The sequence below is a fragment of the Pristiophorus japonicus genome, chromosome 5 (genome assembly GCF_044704955.1).
Source record: "Pristiophorus japonicus isolate sPriJap1 chromosome 5, sPriJap1.hap1, whole genome shotgun sequence".
In the NCBI taxonomy this organism is placed as follows: Eukaryota; Metazoa; Chordata; class Chondrichthyes; family Pristiophoridae; genus Pristiophorus; species Pristiophorus japonicus.
The window spans coordinates 225,098,666-225,120,091 of record NC_091981.1 but is presented as its reverse complement, the minus strand read 5'-3'; the positions used below and the strand labels follow the sequence as shown (position 1 = coordinate 225,120,091).

General features: G+C 43.3%; 1 protein-coding gene across 1 annotated transcript in view; it reads left to right on the top strand.

Moving 5' to 3' along the window:
* Nucleotides 1-18,356, top strand: part of LOC139263967 (STEAP1 protein-like) — a 33,570-nt gene extending 15,214 nt beyond the window's left edge. The window contains exons 3-4 of the mRNA XM_070880062.1: nucleotides 15,476-15,640; nucleotides 17,507-18,356. Coding sequence (XP_070736163.1) covers nucleotides 15,476-15,640; nucleotides 17,507-17,821 — 480 coding nt within the window. The 3' untranslated portion in view covers nucleotides 17,822-18,356. The remainder of the gene's footprint in view (nucleotides 1-15,475; nucleotides 15,641-17,506) is intronic.
* Nucleotides 18,357-21,426: the final 3,070 nt, after the last annotated feature.

The window sequence follows — 21,426 nt, the reverse complement described above, 5'->3', positions numbered from 1 at the left end:
TATAGTAATGGACTGTATTCAAATCCAGATGGAGTGAATTTCAACCCAGGTCCCAGATGTGAACGAGCAGTATTCAGCCTTGCTGTGATTCCTCATTCTTCCAAAATAGAGTGTCTTAATTCTGTAGTAATAAACATCTTGGTCATCAATAGACTGGTTGTTTTCCACTTCATACTTCTGGTGGTAGGTTAATATTGGAACAGATCACCCAAAAGCCTAATGATGTTTTTCATTATCTACTCTTGAGTGTTTCACTTAGAGAGAAACTGTTCCCATTGGCAGAAAGATCGAGAACCAGAGGACACAAATTTAAGGTGATTGGCAAAAGAACCAAAGGCAACATGAGGAAAAACTTTTTTACGCAGCGAGTGGTTAGGATCTGGAGTAATGCACTGCTTGAAAGGGTGGTGGGGGCAGATTCAATTGTGGCTTTCAAAAGGAAATTGGATAAGTACCTGAAGGAAAAAAATTGCAAGGCTATGGGGAAAGGGTGGGGAAATGGGACTAGCTGAAGGCTCGACAGGCCGAATGGCCTCCTTCTGTGCTGTAACCATTCTATGATTCTATATGAACTGGTTGTGAGATGGGTCTAGTCCTGGACCAAAACTAATAGATTTGTATACTTGTAGCATTGGTTAACCAAATCCATTTTATTTTGTGTGATTTTGGTTTCTAATTTTATAGATCCCCAGATACTTGGGTTGAATTAATTTAAGAGATTTTGGAGTTCAGTCACTTCTTTTGCTTGCTTCTATTCATCTCCATGCCACTCCTTGATTACATCATCCACAAGCACAGGGTCTGCTTCTATACATGTCAATGACACTAAACTGTACAATGTTTGTCACCACCATTGACCCAGAGCTATTGCTGTATGATCTAAATGCCTGTCTAAATCCTGGAAGTTCCTACAACTCAACATTGACAAAACTGAATCCATCACCTCTAGCTACAAATCTAACTTCTGATTCTGACTCCATCAGCCTCCCTGGCTGAGCCTGGTCATGCACAAGCTGTTCTCTGATCCATTGCTGAAATTTATAGTCTGCATCTGATCTGTTGCGAAGACTATCTCCTTTTTGCTGCTAGAATATTCTTCAGTTTAGCACTACTAAAACCCTATTCAGTGCATTAATCACCTCAAGGAATGATTTCTCAAATGCAATCTTGGTAGTCTTCCCACCTCCAACTTTCACAAACTTGATCCCAAATGATATGGACCAAATCCCCTTCCACAGTCCTGCGAAATGTCCCACGTGCCCGCTACTTCAGCCTAGTATGCTGCAGTGGCTGCCTATGCTCTGGTTAATTGACTTCAAGATCCTCTTTGTTTTCAAATCCATCCATGGCATCTTCTCCACCCACGTGCCTAAACTCATATTTTATTCCGCTGATATTCTTATTACCAATTCTACTTATGAAGCCAAGAATCCTGTAACCGCCTTCTCAACTGGCCCTGTCATCTTCAAAGATTTGTGTACGTGCTGCAAATGCAGCTTTATTCGGTTGTGGCCCACTGCAGCACATTACATTCAGGTGACTGGTGACCATGTTATAGTGGTAAATACAAAGCACATTGCGTTCTCTGGAAATAAGTGGGAACAGAAGGTGTACTCCTCTCTGTGCTAAGTAGGAAATTAGCAAACGCAAATAAAGGTTGTAGTTTATCCTCCGTCGTTGAGTATATTCAAGGCTGAGATCCATAGATTTTTGGATACTAAGGGAATCAAGGGATGGGGTGATAGTGCAGGAAAGTGGAGTTGAGGTTGAAGATCAGTCATGATCTTATTAAATGGCAGAGCAGGCTCAAAAGGCCGAATGGCCTACTCCTGCTCCTATTTCTTATGTTATGTTCTTACCGCTTCCTCCTTCCCTCCTCCCCTGCTCCCATGGTCAGTGGCCACTTATTTAGTCATAAGGATCCTGCTGTCTGGAATACTCTTCCAAACCCATTTTGCCTTGCTCTCACTTTTGTGTGATCTCTGCTGAAAAAAAATATTCTCTCTGGTGTCTCTTTTGCAATCTGTCATCCACCCAAATTCCTTTTGCTTCTTGCTTAGCATTCGCCTCCTTTCCTGTGCAAAGCGCTTTAAGGACTTGCTTTATGTGAGCAGCATTATGTCAATGTTAGTTGCTGTTATCCATTTCATGTATGAAGAGGAATTTTCATCTATCGTAGACCATTTGGAGCAATGATGCCAGAAGACTGCTCTTAACATCAGAGTTCAGTTCCATTCTTGATCGATGTTTACCAGTCTCATACAGATTATCTATGGAGTGAACCCTTCAGTCATCCATTCAGCTGGCAAGCCACCCAAAGCACAATGTTGACTATGTGCTTGGGACATTATAGGCTGGCTTATCTTGCCTTCCCAACCAAGAGGCTCATGTAAAAGAAAATAACATGTATTTATATAGCTCCTTTCATGACCTCTGGATGTTCCAAAGCGCTTCACAACCAATGAAGTTTTGTTTTAAAAAGCCACTATTTTAATGTAGGGAAACATGGCAGCTAATTTGAGCACAGCAAGGTCCCATAAACAGCAATGAGATAAAGACCATATTAATTATTTTAATGAAGCTGATTGAGGGATAAATATTGGCCAGGACACCATGAGAACTTCCCTGATCACCTTCAAATAGTGCCATAAGATCCTTTATGTCCACCTGAGTGGAATGACTTGGCCTCGGTTTAACCTCTCGCCTAAAAGACAGCACCTCTGACAGTGCGGTACTCCATCACGGAGTATCAACTTAGATTATGTGCTCGGGGTCCTGGAGTCAGGCTTGAACCCATGACCTTCTGACACTGAGGTTAGATTGCTACCACTGAGCCAAGGAACGTCTCTGCTTAGGAGTCATTTTTAGATTTGCTTGGAGGTAAGATTGTACTGTAACATCCTAGCCACTGCAAGTCAAAGGGCTTAATTTTCCCCAAAGCATTTTTTTGGCGTACTTGAAGAGTTACGGACGATTTTTTGCGGGTCTAAGTATGCCAAAAAAAATCTAAGTTTCCCCGTTGGATTTCTTCTTTTTGGCGTGGTGTAACCCACACTTTAGTTTTGGGGGTGGAGCCTTGATCTGCGGCAAAAAGATCAGGTTGCTATGGTAACCAGGGACACAATGCGAGCTGCAAAGTAAAGCATACAGCCAGCTCCCAACACATGAAAAGAATTGAAAAACACATAACAGCGACTTACCTCCAATCCTGCCTGAAGGGCTTGCCGGTCTTGGTCACTCTCTCTCACTCTCTCACTCTCTCTCTCTCTCTCTCTCTCTCACCCGACCGGACAAATGGGATCAGACAGCCCTCGGGCGGGGTTGGAGGTAAGTTGCTGCTATGTGTTGTTCAATTCGTTTGGTGTGTCCAGACATCTGCTGCGCCGATTTCCTTACCTGCGCCGATTTCCTTAACTTTAGGGAAGGTTTTTCAGGATAGGCCACATATGTTGGCCTAAGCGGAACTGGAGTAACACTCAGCCAGCCAAACTTCCCTAAATGACCAGGATTGGCATAGGTGGCTGGTTACGCTCCTTTTGGCTGAAAAAAAAATTGGCCTCAAAAAATCATAACTAACTGAGTTACGCTGGTGCAAATTGATTGGGGAAACTGTGGTTTTTCAACTTGGGCCAAAAAGAGCTAAAAAAAAACGGTGCAAATCACTGGGGAAAATTAAGCTCCATAAAATGGGCCTTTTTGTATAGAACTTCATAGACACTCATTTATTGTACTACCCCTGCAGCAGTAATGGTATAAAATTAGATTGTAGGTTCTGGCAGTAGCCACTGAAGCCTGCTGTCAAGTACAGCCAAGGAGCAATGGAAAGCAAATAATGAGGAGAAAGAACAAGGTGGCCAGAATGGAAGCAATGAAGGAATCAGGCATTCCATTAACACACTGGATCTTTTCAGCAAACTGGTCTTTTCACTTTTGATATAAATTCTCAAGCTCTGAATCTCATAGTCTGTTATTTTTCAAATGGCATTGTGTCAAGATTTCAACAGTGCTGTGAATATTTTCCTAGTGTATGGGACACATTAAATCCTACACAATATATTAATGAATCAATACTGTGAATACTTGTTAAGTTAGTCATTTTGGCTTGCCTTTTCCTGACTCTGAACCTGGACATTGAGTCATCAATGCTCCAAGCTGACTGCACATTGTCTGCAAGTCAGCTTCATCCCACCAATGGGCTTCAGACTTTAACTTTTGACACTCTCACATTAGCCCCTCCCTACTTTCTATCCTTCTGTTTTCAATATGTCTATGCAACCTATCCCCTTGGATTTTGCCAGCAGATCAACAATCGCCACCCCTGTCCTCCTTTTCCTCAGAATATCTACTCACTTGTGAACTAGACGCTTGCTGTTCAAGACCTTAATGCAATTTTCTGAAATAACATCCTGGAATTGACTGAAACTTGGCATATGAATAGTGACACTTTGTCCCTCACTGAAGCCACTCTGCTTGACTATACTTTCATTGGAACATAGGAACAGGAGTAGGCCATTTAGCCCCTCGCCTGTTCCGCCATTCGATGAGCTGATCGTTGATTTCCATCCTACCCCACCCAAACCGGCACAGTGATGGTGTGGCTCTTATCGGCAAATAACACTTTGCATTCCCCTTTGCTCCTCCTACCACCACATCTCCTCGGGCATCTTTATCTTGTTCCACACCTCTGACCTGTCCTTTTAAAATTATCATTCTCTGCTGCCCTTGTAAGCCCCCTCAGCCTCTCACCATGTCGACACGTGTTTGACCCTTGCTCTGATTTCACTGTCCTTCCTAAATCTCTCCCTCTAACTTACCTCTTCTTCCTATATTCTCCTTCACTTTGCCATCTCGTATAGCCTCTCTACTTGCATGGTCTCGATCACAGACAAGCCATTTCTATCCACTTTCTTCTGTGCTTGTTCCTGGAAAATAAACTCTCACTGCCCACCCAGTCTCTCACTATTGCACTTTCAAACTGTCAATGGCCTGGCCTTTGGCCTTCCATTTGTCTTGATATTTATGCAGCAATCAATCTGCTCAATCTACCTTTGATGGCTTTATCCCCAGTAAAACTATTATACTCTCTCATCCTGGTTGTTCCCCCTGGAGGGCACCATCTTCGCTCCCCTGATGCAGACTTTAGCATATCTGACACACACTTGGTTTAGCCATCCATCATCAGATCTGGCTGCACCACATCAAGCACTATTACACCTCACACTTCTGCCAAAACTGCCCACTACTCCAGGATCATCCTGGAGAGCAAGAATATTCTCTGCCTGCTTTTCTCCACTACTAACTGACTTCTTCAACCCCTCTCCTCGCCCCTGATCTCCAACAAGTGCAAGAACTCATAGACTTCTTTGTTACTAAGATCTGCTACCATCGGTTCTGCTGCTTTCCCCTTGCCCATCAAGTTCAAACCATCCTGATCCCACATCTTTTTCTAGTTTCTTTCTTATCTTTCCTCATATATTTCCAGTTCAAGCTCATCTTGTCCACGCGACTCACCTCCTGCTCTCACGGCCCTTTTCCACTAAACTGCTGACCAACCAGCTTCACTTCCTAGCCTCCATGTCATCTGACATAAATTAAGTTACACCACGTCTACAGCACAAAAACAGGTCATTCGGCCTAACTAGTTTGTGCTCCAAACAAGCCTACTTCCATCCTTCTTCATCTAACCCTATCAGCATATCCTTCTATTCCTTTCTCCTCATGTGCTTATCTACCTTCCCCTTAAATATATATCTGCTATTCACCTCATCTACTCCATATGGAAGTGAGTTGCACATGCTTACCACCATTTGGGTAAAGAGTTTTCTCCTGAATTACCTTTTGGATTTATTAGTGACTATCTTATATTTTATAACCCCTCGTTTTGGTCTCACCCACAAGTGGAAACATTTTCTCCACTTTTCCCTTTGAAACCCAGTCATTATCTTAAAACCAGGTCTGCCTTCTCTTTCTTTCTCTAGAGTAAAAAGCCCTAGCCTGTTCAGTCTTTCCTGATGGTTATAACCTCTCAGTTCTGGTATCATGCTTGTGAATCTTTTTTGCATCTTCTCCAATGCCTCCATATCCTTTTTATAATATGGAGACCAGAACTGTTCACAAGTGAGGTCAAAACAAGTTTAACATCTTTCATTTAAATTCTGTCCCTCCAATAAAGAACCCCAGTGCCTGATTTGCTTCTTTTATGGCCTTATAAATCGGCATAATTAATTTTAGGGATTTGTGTATCCGTACCCCTAAATTCCTTTGCCCCATTTAGTCTCTTATCCAAATAATATGTGACCTCCTTATCTTGCCAAAAAGCAGCACCTCACACTTATCAACATTGAAATTAATTTGCCAATTATATCCTCATTCTCCAAGTTTATTAAGTTGTCTTCTATTCTGTATTCTTTGTATTAACTACATCCCAATTTAGTGTCCTCCGCAAATTTTGAAATTGTACTTCTGATACCCAAGTCCAAATCGTTAATGTATATTGTGAACATCTGTGGTCCCAGCACCATTCCTTCTGGAACACCACTTCCCACCTTTTGCCAGTCTGAGTAACTACCCGGAACCCCTGTTTTCTGTTTTGTTATTAGCTTGCTATCCATTCTGTTACCTGTCCCCTGACTCCACATGCTCTGACCTTAGACATGAATCTACTATCTGGTACCTTTAACGAAGGCTTTTTGAAAATGCTAATATATTACATCTACTGCATTAACCTTGTGTATTCTGTCTGTTGCTTCTTCAAAGAATTCAATAAGATTAGGTAAGCATGATCTTCCTTTTTGAAATCTATGCTGACAACTCTTTAATATATTTACCGCTTCTAAATGTCTCTTCTATTACATCTATTGGGCTTAATTTTACCCTAGCCCATTTTCTGGCGTATTGCCAGAGTTACGCCCATTTTTCTAGGCCAGAAATGCACCAGAAATATTTTGCCAAAGTTTCCCTGATGTATAATTCAAATTTGGTGCTATGCAGCGCATCCAGTCGCCTCGGGGGTGGAGCCTACTGTCTGCGTCAAAAAAAATGATGCCACACCTTCTGCGCATGCGCGATAAAAACAGTGACATTTTTGACATATCAATGGACATGCTTGCGCAATACAGCTCCGGGTTGGCAATCAGCCATTTTTAAAGAGCCAGTTGTGTGAGAAGGAGTGCTGTGTGAGAGCATTGGAAAAATCAGATCTGCAGCAATACAAGATGCAATGCGGTACAAGAACAAAGAGTTTCTTACAGGATGAAGTGGAAGCACGAGTTACTGTGATTGAGACCAGATGGCAGGAGCTGGACACCAGCAGAGGTCACATAAAAGTTCCACCCAAAGAAATGACGAAAGGCTGGAACCAAGTTGCAGAAGATTACTGCGCAATGGTGACCACCACGAGATCTGGAGGCCAGTGTAAAAAGAAGTGGCAGGACCTTGGTCAAGTAGTTAGTGTAAGTAGTATTTTCATTTATTCAATGGAATTGCAATTGTAAATGTGACCAGCTGTATATGTCCCACCCTCTCTTTAAAAAGTTGCATTTTCATCTTTGCAGAGGAAGGTGGCACATAATAATAAAAGGGAAAGAACTTGAACAGGAGGAGGCCCGACAAATCTGCAGGCACTGACACCCTTGGAAGAGAGGGTCGCTGCTTTGATGGGTCCTGTCTAGAGAAAAACAACCACCACTGCACAAGCTGGGCCCACAAATTGAGGGAGAGGGTAAGTCCTGCAAATTCCTCATTGCTAAATGTTAAGTACTGCACGGGCTAGCCATGCTTTGGTTCCTGGGGATGTCTCCATCAGCTACGTTTCAGTTGATGCAATGTGTTATCATTCATCGTGGTCCTTCAAATCAGCCTGCTGCCTGTGCTGTGAGAGCCTACTCATGCCACCACCCTGCCCCCTCCTCTGCTGCTAACCATTTGTTTGTGTTCTGTTATATTTTGCAGAACTTGAGGCCGACCCAGACGATGCAGAAGAAGATTCGGACGAGCCTGAAGTGCAGAACATCTTCCAATCTCACCCTCCAGACCAAGAGCATGGGGGTGAGGGGGAGCGGGATGGAGATGGATGAAGTCCCCACTGAATTACTGACTTTGGTGGAGGTGCAGATGCTGCCCATTGAGGTGTCAGCCCATTCCGTGCCTGGTGGTTTGAGTGTTGGTGAGACGTTCCATGGTTTCCTAACATCTAAGGCTGTGGGTCCCAGTGGTGTGGTGCAGCAAGGCACACCCAGGGCCCCACCTTCCGAGGCTGCGGGTCCCAGTGGTGAGGTGCGAGCCACACCCGTGGGAAAGAGAGCTCGACCGCACTCTCCTGAGGTGCAGAATCTAATGGATGTGGTTCAGATGATGGCAATGAATTGGGAGAGCATTGATCTTATGCAATCACTCCTGGACGTTATCAGTGGGGTCGGTGATGAGTTAGCGGGGACTGTCGGGAGAAGTAACACCAATCTCTCAAGAAATGGGAACGATATCTGGGACCATAAGTGAGGGAATATCTCAGTCAGCTGAAACCATGTCAGTGACCATGAGGGAGGGAATGTCCGAGATGATGCAAACACTATCACTGAACATGAGGGAGGGAATGTCACAGGTAATTGAGACAGTTTTGCTCAACATGAGAGAGGGAATGTTGCAGGTCGGAGACACTATCAGGGCGCATGAGGGATGGCATGTTGGAGTTACCTGCTGCAATAAGGGAACACGACCAGACCCCGCGCCCATTGACGGAATCAACTGCCACTCCAACTCCAATCCCTACACCAGCCTCTGAAGAGCCCCAAGCCGGCAAGCCGGGCCACATTGCCGCCTGCGGCTCCGCCCCCCCCCCCCCCTTCAACAGGTGCGCACGACCCAAGACCTTAGAAAAGAATAAGCTTGGTACCAACCCTAGAAACACTGCGCCACCGCCTAAGGGCAGGGGTGGTGAAATCACCTAGAAAAGTACAATGGGTGGTCTTAGAATAAGGTGGAGGAGAGATGGGTGCAGCCTTTCTTTGCTGATGCTGCTGTTGCTATTATTACACCCCAACACTCCATAAGGTAGAAAAAGCCATAAGACAGCTTAAGAACAACAAGGCTACAGCGGATGGATTCCCCGCTAAGGCACTGAAGTATGGCAGAGAGACGCTGTTGGCGCGAATACGTGACCTCATCTCTCTCATCTGGAGGGAGGAGAGCATGTCGGGAGATCTCAGAGATGCAGTGATCGTGACCATCTTTAAAAAAGGGGACAAGTCCGTCTGCAGCAACTACAGAGGAATCTCCCTGTTATCAGCCACTGGGAAAGTCGTCGCTGGAGTCCTCCTCAACCGTCTTCTCCCTCTGGCTGAGGAGCTCCTCCCGTAGTCACAGTACGGATTTCATCCCCTACTGGGCACAACGGACATAATTTTTACAGCATGACAGCTGCAGGGAACAGCAGCAGCCCTTATACATAGCCTTCTTTGACCTTCCAAAGGCCTTTGACACTGTCAACCGCGAGCGTCTATAGACCGTTCTCCTCCGCTTTAGATGCCCCCAAAAGTTCAGCACCATCTTCCGCCTGCTCCACGATGACATGCAGGCTGTGATCCTTACCACTGTTCCATTACGGACCCAATCCACGTCTGGACCGGGGTCAAACAGGGCTGCATCATCGCCCCAACCCTCTTCTCAATCTTCCTCGCTGACATGCTCCACCTCATAGTCAACAAGCTCCCCGCTGGAGTGGAACTAACCTACAGAACCAGTGGGAACCTGTTCAACCTTCGTCGTCTCCAGGCCAGGTCCAAGACCACCCCAATCTCTGTCGTCGAGCTACAGTACACGGACGACACCTGCGTCTGCGCACAGAGGCTGAACTCCAAGTCATCGTCATCTTATTTACTGAGATGTACAAAAGCATGGGCCTTATGCTAAACATCCGTAAGACAAAGGTTCTCCACCAACCTGTCCCCGCCGCACAGCACTGCTCCCCAGTCATCAAGATCCACAGCGCAGCTCTGGACAACGTGGACCATTTCCCATGCTCCGGGTTCATGGTTCCTCGTCCTCCTGCTCATCATCTGCATCTTCCTCATCATTATCATCAGCCACTCTCACCATAGGTTAGTCTTCTCCTATCAGCTGCTGCTGACTCATGATGGCTAAGTTATACAGCATGCAGCACACAACAGTGAACTGACCGACAATCTCAGGGAAGTATAGCAAGTAGCTTCCGGAATTGTACAGGCATCGGAAACTCTGTTTCAAGATGCCAATGGTCCTCTCTATGATGCTGCACGTCGAATTTGTGACATGTATTCCCGGTCAGCTTCTGTCCGGGTTACACATAGGGGCGTCATGAGCCAGATGGCAAGGTCGTACCCTTTGTCTCTCAGTAACCAGCTCTGTCCTTCTGACTGCTTCTGAAACATGGCAGATATAACGCTCTCGCGTAGGATGAACGCATCATGGGTGCTCCCAGGATATCTTGCATCGACTGACATGATGCGATGCATGTCATTACACACGAGCTGCACATTAATGGAGTGGAAGCCTTTTCTATTCCTGTACATCTCTGAATCCTGCAAAGGTGCTCGCAAGGCGATGTGGGTACAATCAATGCAGCCCTGTACCTTTGGGAAGCCAGCAATCCCCCCACACCCGTTACGCATTGCTTGGATGGTCATGGGGAACTTTATGTAGTCATTCCTCCATGCTTATACTGCATCTGTCACCTACCGAATGCAGACATGGGTTGCATGTTGAGAGATGGTGCACACATCCCCAGTTGTAGCTTGAAATGATCCAGAGGCGTAGAATGAAAGTGCAGCTGTAATCTTCACTTCAATTGACAAAGCAGTCCCCCTGATGCTTCTAGGTTGCAGGTCTGCTTTTACCAACTCGCAGATCTCAGTTACAACTTCTTTGTGGAAAGGCAGCCTTCTGATATAGTCTGCATCACTCGGGTGCAGGTACGAACGCCTGTCTCGATGTACCCGACGTGAGTAAGGCCTCCTGCCCATCACCTTACGGGCTCTGATGTTCCTCATGCGATGATGTCGAATCACTTGTCTCCTACATAGCACCATGATGCAGAGGCTCGCACAAGGTATGGCATTGCCAGTGTTGCCCCCATAGTTAAATTTTACCTTTGCAAGAAGCTCAAAATGGCAGGAAGGCGGGACAAGGTTCTTTGTTCTCTTTCTCCAAGGTTAGTATGGATGGACCACACCCAGGTCTTGTGACTTTTCCGCCCTCTTTCCTTCCCCCTTCCTCCCAACTAATTGTAGTCTTGTGACTTCTCCCCCCCCCCCCGGCTAAACTCATTGTGCGTAGTGCAGCAGCCTTCCAATCATCACCTCCCTCTCCAGGCTCAGTGCAAAAGCCTTCCAATCACCATCTCCCCCTCCTTCCGCCCCCCCAGGGCTTGTTTTCCAGCCGAGCCCCAAGCCTCTGTGTCCGAGCGCGGGGACTGCAGACAGCCGACGCTCCAACCCCTCCTCCAGCCCTGCTTGAAGACGTTCGGTGGTGGTGTGTGAGTAAAAAAAAAAATGAAAACTTCAGAAATCCAAGAAACTTCCATGTACTCCATTGAAAGGTTAAAACAAGTTTAACTTTATTATGGATATTTCAAGTGTTAGAGACTCCCTCCAAAAACTTTGATGACAAACAATGAAGTCTTTCAGCGCTGATTTTTCAATGTGCGCCGCTTTCTGTTAACTCACCAGAAGGTTTTTCGGGAGTGGCCAGATACGCCGACTTAGGATAAAAAATGTTTGGGCAAACTGCGAATATGCTGAAAACTGGCGCAGACATGAGGGAACGTGAAAAAAAACCTAACCTAGAAAATCGTAAATAAAGCCGTTACGATGACGCAGATTCCAGGGGGATACTTAGAATTAAATAATTAAGCCAGGAAAAACGGCGCCGCCAAAAAAACGGTGCAAATGACCTGGGAAAAATATCCCCTTTTTTAAATATAGGAATCACATTAGCTGTCTGCCAGTCCACTTATTCATATTCCCTTTTTTAAATTAATTTGTATATACATGTAATAGTGCCTCTGCTATCTCTTCCTTCTATTAATATGTGTCGATGTAATTCATCCGGACCAGGCGTTTTATCCTAAGTTTGATTAGTTTATCAATTGTCGCCTTCCTTTCTATCTTATATACTTTTTTGATCTCTTCTAATGTCATGCCCACCTTGTTGGTCACCATGGCTAAGGCAAAGTAACTATTCAATATTGACGAAGGGTCGTCGACCCGAAACGTTAACTCTGTTCTCTCCACAGATGCTTCCTGACCCGCTGAGATTTCCAGCATTCTCTGCTTTTATTCCAGTATCCGCAGTATTTTGCTTTTGTATTCAATATTTCTGCCATTTTACTGTCCATTATCTGTGAGTTTAGTTTGTACATCCCTTATTGGTCCTCTCCCTATCCTGATTTTTCATTTGTTATTTATGTGTCTATAGAATACTTTACTATTTTTTTTATATTCCTTGATTTAATTTTGTAGTTTCTCTCTTCTTTCCTAATTGTTTTTTTGACCTCTTTCCTACCATTTTTGTATTCCCTTTTGTCGTGCTTGCCTTTGTTGTCTATGCACTTGGGATATGCCTTTTTCTTCCATTTCAGTTTTGCCCTTGACTCTTTATGTATCCATGGTGTTTCATTATTGGCTAGTTTATGTATTTTTAGAGGAATTTATTTCACCTGAACTTTCTTGATCATTGTTTTAAATATTTCCCACTGCTGTTCCATCTCTTGTCACAATTTTTTCCAGTTTACCTTCCCTAGTTCCATTCTCATCCCCTCAAAATTGGCTTACTTCCAATATATTACTTTGGTCTGTGAATCCCTCTCCTCGCGTATAGTCACCCACCCTTTCAGAACAGCCACCCTCAACTCTTGCAAACTATCACCGCAGCTCCAACTTCCCAGTACTGATCTTGTGGGTATTCGGACATACTTGGGCATGGTTACAATTTGTATTGCTAAAATAAACTTGTAGCAACTACTATATCATTAAATGAATCATTAACAAACTGTTATATCTGCTGTATCCTGAAAATTCCTTGTGTACACTGCCTTACCATAATTTGTTGTTTAACTTCAGGTTAATCTGTACCAGTCCCTTTTACTCTTTTTTTACAAATTGTTTGTTTGAAGAATTCACTTGCACAGCTTTGCAATCTATCCAGATATTGTTTGTTCATCTTCTGTAAAGCATTGGGCCTACTGAGCCAAATGATCTTTTTAGCATCCCATGCTTTTGTTCTTGACTAATTGAAATTTGGTTTAGAACACTAAATTGTAAACTGAATTAACATTAGTACTGCACAACCTATTGCACATTCAGGCCAAGATTATGTGTTGTCTGTATGTATATGTTTTGTACATTAAAAAAGTAATTAATTATAGGATTTGAAGTGCTCTGGGGAATACTGAGGTGCTATACAAACACAAGTATTCCCTTCCCTCATTCCTTTTATTTAAAAAAAAAGGTCCGGAATTTGCAGTCGGAGGCTTACCTCCGAATGTATACCTCCGACCCGCTAAAAATATACAAACTTATCTTCAGGCTCCCAGGCTGCGGAGACTTTGGGTCCTGGGTCTGCACGCGGTTCAAAAGTGTCTCTGGGATCATGTAGGCTTGGTCATCCATTCAGAAAGGAGGATTCCATTGCTGTCATTTCTGAACAGAGTTCCCTAATGACAAGCAATGGAATCATCAAGAACTTGCATAATTCTAATCAACATTAAAAAAGTTCTCATTTTCAAATTTAATTAAAAGTCTCTTCAATGCATCAAATTATTTGAAAAATAATTTTAAAGATTTTAATCCAGAGCAAATGCATTCTAAGTGTTTGTGCATTTTTTATTTTTTATTTAAGATTTATATTAACCCCTACACGTATCTTGACAAATCGCAAGTTCCAGCTTTTCGCGTATGCGCAGCGCATGTGAAAACCTGGAACTTGCGAGGTGTTTTAAAAGGCTTCTGGCGTCACAGCCACCGCAAATCCGGGTCATTAAATTATTAGCAGATGACCTGCTTATTCTACCACGTGCTCTTGAGATGCTTAGTAGGATGAGCCAAAGAGCAATTGTGGATGACTGTTTGCTATTTATTCCCTCTATATAGCAGGGATGCCAGGCCTGAGCTTTACCCGACCTTCTGACGATGCTGAGGTTGGAAACGTGTCATGGAGAAAGACTATAAATCCAAATTTAACCACTTGTTGGTATGAAGCATTGGTGCGCTCCTGTGCTACACAAATGGGTCCCAATTTTGGTCTCTCTGGTGCCCCATTTTTCATCGGCGATGAGACACCTAACAAGATCAAAATAACAAAAATAAGCTTAATGACTTCCGGCCCATTGCCATTTCCGAGCAAGCCTTCATTCAGATAGCTAGCCTCCTGTCAGAAACGGGTGGCAGCCTCATTATTAAATGTCAATTGGGATTCTATGACATTGTTAGGACCTTGATGCTATTTCTCTGCTGTTAGGTGGGAGAAACAGCCAGAATCAGTGTCCCTTAAAGGGATTGCTGGAATCACCTCTGGGAACAATAATTTAAAAAATTGGCCCTTTTTTGGATGGCACGGGTGGCCGGATGAACATAACTGCTCTTCCCGGTGCTTGGCTGCTATTCTTTCTTCCCATTCCCACCATTTAATTTGTTGCAGGCCCATGCTCTATGGATGGCCTGCCTGGATTTCCTCTGTCGTCATTTCCTGCCCCCCACCAATGATGAGCTAACTATCAGCACTTGCAATTCACAGCCAATTACCAGTTGAATGCTAATGAGGCTCGACCACCAAAATGGTTCGGGCCTCTCACCTGATGAGGGCAGGTGTTGTGATTGCTCTGCCCACTGCTTGTTCTGAATGTGGCAACTGCAGTGTTTTCATACTTGCCGGTGTGTTTAAGAGGAAACATGCTAAAGTTGCTTAGTGACATTTTGATAAAAGTCTGATCCAAGTAATTGCTGCATACTTATGAGCCAATATAACAAACTCAAAAATTACTGTCCACATTAAATCATTTCAACGGCAGATTCTCAATTTGATAAGCAGCAGGGGAATATGGAGACTGCAGAGTTTGAAGTATAGTGCACAATATTCATCTCATTTGTTTTTGAACTTTTATATTTTCCCCCAACTCCCCTGGACATGATTTATGTTTTGTTATTTCAGATTTTAGCATTTGCCATTTTTATTTTAACTCCCTGACCGTTTACACTTAGTCATGTAGCATTAGTTCCAGGTTCGATGGTTGAGAACCGGCACTAAGGTCACTGAATTTATGCTGGGAGTTGTCCTTTCACACAAAGTTTGAATTGATTAACTGCAGTACTTTATAATCAACACGCAGTTTTTGTGTGGAATAGGGAATTTAAATTTGAAGAAAAACTTTCAAGTTACATTTAACTATGGCATATTGATGTTTTAGTCTTAAACAATTAATTATTCCAATTGGATATTGGTACAACAGGTGAAACAAAACAAAGAAAATGCCTGGATTGAGGATGATGTCTGGAGAATGGAAACGTATGTTTCTCTAGGAATTCTGGGTCTTGCAATTCTTGCCATATTGGCTGTGACTTCAGTTCCTTCGGTCAACAATTCATTGAATTGGAGAGAATTCCAGTGTATACAGGTACCTTTTTAACAAATACAAAATGGCTTGTGTTGAAGCATCTGTGTGTAGCACCACAGCCATGGGGTGAGCGGCATGGGTTGGATTGTATATCATTCTGCTGAGTTTCCAATTACAAGTGTAGCTCCAGTGAGGTGGGGGAACCAAGAATCCTCTACGGGGTAGAGAAGATCGGTAGAATTTTTTTTTTTAAAGCCACTTGTGAATTTCTTCAAGCAGCAGACTTGGAGCAGAACTGATGGAAGCCCAGGATCGGTTACGATGCAGGATGTGAGGGCAAATATAATGCTGGTCAATTGAATGTAGCCAGAGGTTTATCCCGGTAGTATGCAATCAAAAGCCATGTTGGATAATGTCACATGGACACTTTTATATAACCATCCTTATTATTATAACAGCTAAAGTTACTTAGTCATAAATTACCAGCAGATCATATGCTTGTGCACAAATTTTTGAGGGGGGGGCAGAAATTCCCCAGTGCCCTTTTTGGGGGCAGTAACCCAGTCAGAGACTTCCTGCACCCGGTGTGGAGGTCTTGCCCCGGCTGCGAAATTGGGGTTACCGCTCCTCGCAGGAAATGTCGCACACTCCACTTCCTGTTGGGGCGGTATTCGGGGCGCTACTCAAGTGGGATCGGCAGTGCTACGCGGCCTCAATGTTTCAACGCTTCTCCCCTTCCGTTAAAGGGGAGGGCAGCTGCGCACTCTGCAGGGCCTCTGATGGCCTCCAATGGCGGCTGCAATGCAGCACCCAAATGAAGTGTCGGGCTGCACAATGGCGGCCCGGATCATGCCATGGAGCAGCAAGTCAGGCCGACCAGTGAGTCAGCTAAAATGACAAAATGGTGGCACGCGGCGCAGCACACCTCCCCTTTAACGTCCACCCTGGGAGCGGAGGTCGGCCCAGTTCACAAGCCACGAGGCTGGCGCTGACAGCGCTCATGGCAGCCTCGGGGGCGCTGGTCAATTTCCGCTGCAGGGCGGATAGGGTTCACCGTGCACGGCGATGACGTCATTGGCGGTTGCAAGGTGGCCCGGGAGCTGCTTGGCCCTCCGCCACCCCCCCCTTTTCCCAGTGAAAACAGTTTTGTGCCCCGTCAGTGCCCCCAGTGGTGCTAACGGGAGGCGCACAATAGGGGAATTTCACCCCCTTGGTTTCTAACTTGTTTGGCCAACTTCATGGATTAAATGACACAAATTGGTGTAATAAATGAAAACTATTATATAGATTGGAGTTGTAGAAGCTTCATATTTTTTCCTGCTGTCATTCTCCTTGGAACAGTGTTTACTTTGTATGAACCCAAGGGTGACTTTGTATAGTAGTAGTATTCGGCAGTCCCTCCTATCGAGGATGACCTGCTTCCACATCAAAAAGAATGAGTTCACAGGTGTTTGTTTCAATGAGGGATCTGACATTCTCAATCCTGAGCTACACATTGAAGGGTGGAAGATGCCTGTGCATGGATTCTTTTAACGTGGGGTGGCCATTGCACACCAGCCACCACACAGGCTTGACAGAGCTAGGTCTTGATCCAGTGATAAGGGGTAACCAAGACGACTGGAGACCAAGTTCTGCAGAACAGACGTAGTGCGAACACATGCTCCTACTATCCATAGATAGCAGTATGGGCTGGGCCATGCTGCCCCTGGGCCCTCGCCTCTTCTGGGCCCCGATCTCTCTCCGTTCCTCCGCCCCGATCAAAAATAGAGCAGTCAGTAACAGGACATCAATTAGTCTCCTCTTATTTTGGAGACATCAAATATCGACAAACTGTTATTTGAAATTTGATGTGACTTTGATATTTAAGTCAAAAGTGTTTTTCTTTAAGCAGTGCATTAATACATTTATACCTTTTTTGTGTTGCAGTCAAAGATGGGATATTGTGCATTATTCCTGTGTACTCTTCATGCGCTGGTGTATGCCTGGAGAAAGTGGGTGGAGCTCAAGTACTTTGTCTGGTACACACCTCCAACATTTATAATTGCAGTTTTTCTGCCTATTATAGTTTTGCTCTGCAAAATAATATTTCTGTTCCCATGTATTGCAAAAAGATTGGGTAGAATTCGACAAGGATGGGAATGGAAGTCAAAATATAAAATGGATCCCACTCTTAATACTGATGTGGTGGAAGACGAGGCTGCTGCTAAAAGATTAATGTGTGAGGTGGAAAATAATGAATGACCCCATAGTGCAAATGAGTAAATTTTGCAATTCCCATATTGTGATACATTTACATGTACAACAAGTTTTTGCCTTTTGTGCACTTTGTGGGGTATTTATTTTTTTGTTCTGTATTCTTTATTTTGAATGTTTCTTATTGACCTGTTTAAATAATATAAATCTTGATACTTGTATTGTGATAGAACAGCAATATAAAAGAAAACCTGCCTTATTTCCCATACAACAGATGAGGTAACTGGGCATTTGTTTTAAAATATTTGGTAGTCAGCATGCAAGCTGGTCTTTGAAATGTTACTGATTTTAACAGAAACCATCACCCTCTGTATAATCAAATAAGAATTAAACTTTTTTACTATTCAATAATGAAGCCTGACATAATAAGGTGTTTGTTCATAAAATAATGCGATTACTCTCAGTGGATAGACCAGAAAATAACGTACTTCAAAGGAAATTCTCCCATAACCAGAATTAGCCATTTTCGGACATTCAGGCAGTTCTGTACTTTCCATCCATGTGTTTATGTTGATAAATATTGCTGAGATGTTTCAATTTTTTTCTTATGTTTTATGCTTTAAAAAAAAGACTTTATTTTTGAACTGCTATATATTGCTTGTTTTTTTCTGACATCAATCAGTATGTTGGATTCCAATTACCCATTATTTTAAAATTGTGCAACATTAAAGTTTTTCAAAGTGAAAATCTGCCAACTTGATTTTAAAGTGGCTATTCAAGAAGACGTTTTGCCATGTTTTTTTTTTATTTTGTAACTGAAGTTGAACTTGGCTGGATGCATGACATTTTTTAGTAGTACTCAGCCTTACATAATGTGTGCTAATAGCTGTATCTTCAGTGGATCTTGATATGGAATCCCAATTTAGTGGTAGTTGTTGATATAATGGCACTTTAAACTACCACTGGAAAAAAGTTAATTAATTCGTACATAATTCTGTTTCTACTCTGGAAAAGATTTAACGTTTTGTTCAGTGTCTTGCACTTTTTTGTAATATTGCTTAAATGTTTCCATAGGTAAGGGTGCAATAAGCATTTGTATGTGGTTAGTGTCTGAGCAATGCAAAACTGACTAATTATGTGTAATGCAAATTGTTGTGCCAATATCGAACATAGTTCGAAAAATGAGTTTTTCTAAGACACTGAAGTATTGTGAAAATAAGTTGCATTTATAGAGTGCCTTTAATGTAGTATAACTGTGCTGCATTTTTTAAAATGGCAGATGCTGCAGCTATAAGAATGTAATATTTTGTAGATGATCACTTTAACCTGTCTGTTATATTGAAGTAGCATTTTCCCCTGATGCCTGTTACATTAAAAATGTAATTATTTGTAATCAATATAGGGCAACTATAATACAAATTGGTTCAATAATATAAAATATAAACCTTCTAGTTAAATGAATTATTTTTATAACTGTCCCTACATTTATTGACTTAACTGGCCATATCAAGGAAGGTGATGCCTCCCCAAGTAAATCAATGCAGGGCTGTAAGGTAAGATATGAAAACAATTTTTTAAAATGTGCATTGAGACTTTAACACAAACAAGAGGTTTTAATAGCTTCTGTCATCTAAACCCTTTTATTGACTCATTGCCTTTGACAGTAACTTTTAATATAGAGCAAATGTCTATGATTTTATTCACTTGTGAAATGGGCATTAGCTTGCATACATGAAATTATTCTTTTTGCATGATGTCCTCTATGCTTACATGCTTTTTACTATAAATGTATATTAGATTACACACTGATACCCTTGTCTATTTTACATTGCTAAAAGTGTGTTTATAATATTGAATAGTAAAATACAAGTACGGTAACATAGTGGTTATGTTACTGAACTAGTAATCCAGAGGCGTGAGTTCAAATCCCACCATGGTAGTTTAAGAATTTGAATTCAGTTCATGAAATAATTCTGGAATAGAATAAAAAGCTAGTTTCAGTAATGGTTGACCATGAAGCTATCAGATTCTCTTTAAAAACCCAACTGGTTCACAAATGTCATTTTTTAAGGAAGGAAGCTAGCCAATCTTACCCTGACTTCTTTATATATGACTCCAGACCCATAGCAATGTGGTTGATGCTTAACTGTCCTCTGGGTTCCGCCAGGACCCCTAGGCTCCAGACCTCATTGCAGCCTTTGTCCAAACTTGGAAAAAAGATCTGAATTGCAGAGGTGAGGTAAGAGTGACTGCCCTTGATATTAAGGCAGCATTTGACTGAGTGTGGCATCCAGGAGCCCTAGTAAAATTAAAGTCAATGGGAATCAGGGGGAAAACTCTCCACTAGCTGGAGTCATACCTAGCACAAAGGAAGATGGTTGTTGTGGTTGTTGGAGGCCAATCACCTCAGCCCCAGGACATCGCTATAGAAGTTCCTCAGGACAGCGTCCAGGCGCAACCATCTTCAACTACTTGATCAATGACCTCTATCATAAGGTCAGAAGTGGGAATGTTCGCTGATGATTGCACAGTAATCATTCAATTTGCAATTCCTCAGTTAATGAAGCAGTCTGTGTCCACATGCAGCAAGACAGGGACAACATCCTGGCTTGGACTAGTAAGGATAGATCCTTGGGGGACACCAAAGGTAACGATGCAGGGGCAGGAAGAGCAGCCATTGCAGGTGATTCTCTGGCTATGATTAGATAGATAAGAATGGAACCAGGTGAGTACTGTTCCACCCAGCTGGATGACAGTGGAGAGGCGTTGGAGAAGGAGAGAGTGGTCAACCGTGTCAAAGGCTGTGGACAAGTCAAGAGGATGAAGAGGGATAGTTTGCCTTTGTCGCAGTCACAAAGCCGTTTCAATACTGTGGCAAATGCAGAAACCGGATTGGAGGGATTCAAACATGGAATTGCGAGAAAGATAGACATGGATTTGGGAGGCGACAACACATTCAAGGACTTAGGAGACGAAAGGGAGGTTGGAGATGGGGAGTAATTTGCGAGGATGGAGGGATTGAGGGTTAGTTTTTTGAGGAGAGGGGTGATGACGGCAGATTTGAGGGAGAGGGGGACAGTACCCAAGGAGAGAGAACCATTAACAACGTCAGCTAATATGGGAGCCAGAAAAGGAAGTTGGATGGTCAGCAATTTGGTGGGAATAGGGTCGAGGGAGCAGGAAGTGGGTCTCATAGACAGGATGAGCTCGGAAAGGTAATGAGGGGAGATCGGAGAGAAACTGGAGAAAAATATGAGGTCAGGGCTAGGGCAGAGGGAACATTACAGGAAGTTTGGCCAGGTGGGCTAGGGGAAGGAAGGGAAGAGGCAGAGGCAGCTAAATGGAAGGTCTCAATCTTCGAGACAAAGAAGTCCATGAGCTCACACATTGTCAGAGGTGAGGGTGGAGACTGGGGAGAGGGGTTTAAAAAGATGGTTAGCAGTGGAGAATAGAAGCCGGGGTTAACTTTACATTCCAGAATGGTTCTGTAATAGTGAGCAATTTTGGCAGACGAGAGCAGGAGCTGATAATGTTTTATGTGGCGGTGAATGGCTAAACCAGTTCAAATCTCCATCCCTTGGACTTAAAGGAGCAAAGATCGGGGCCTGTACCAGGGGGAACGGCCAAGGTGAGAGCGTGTAATTGTTTTAACA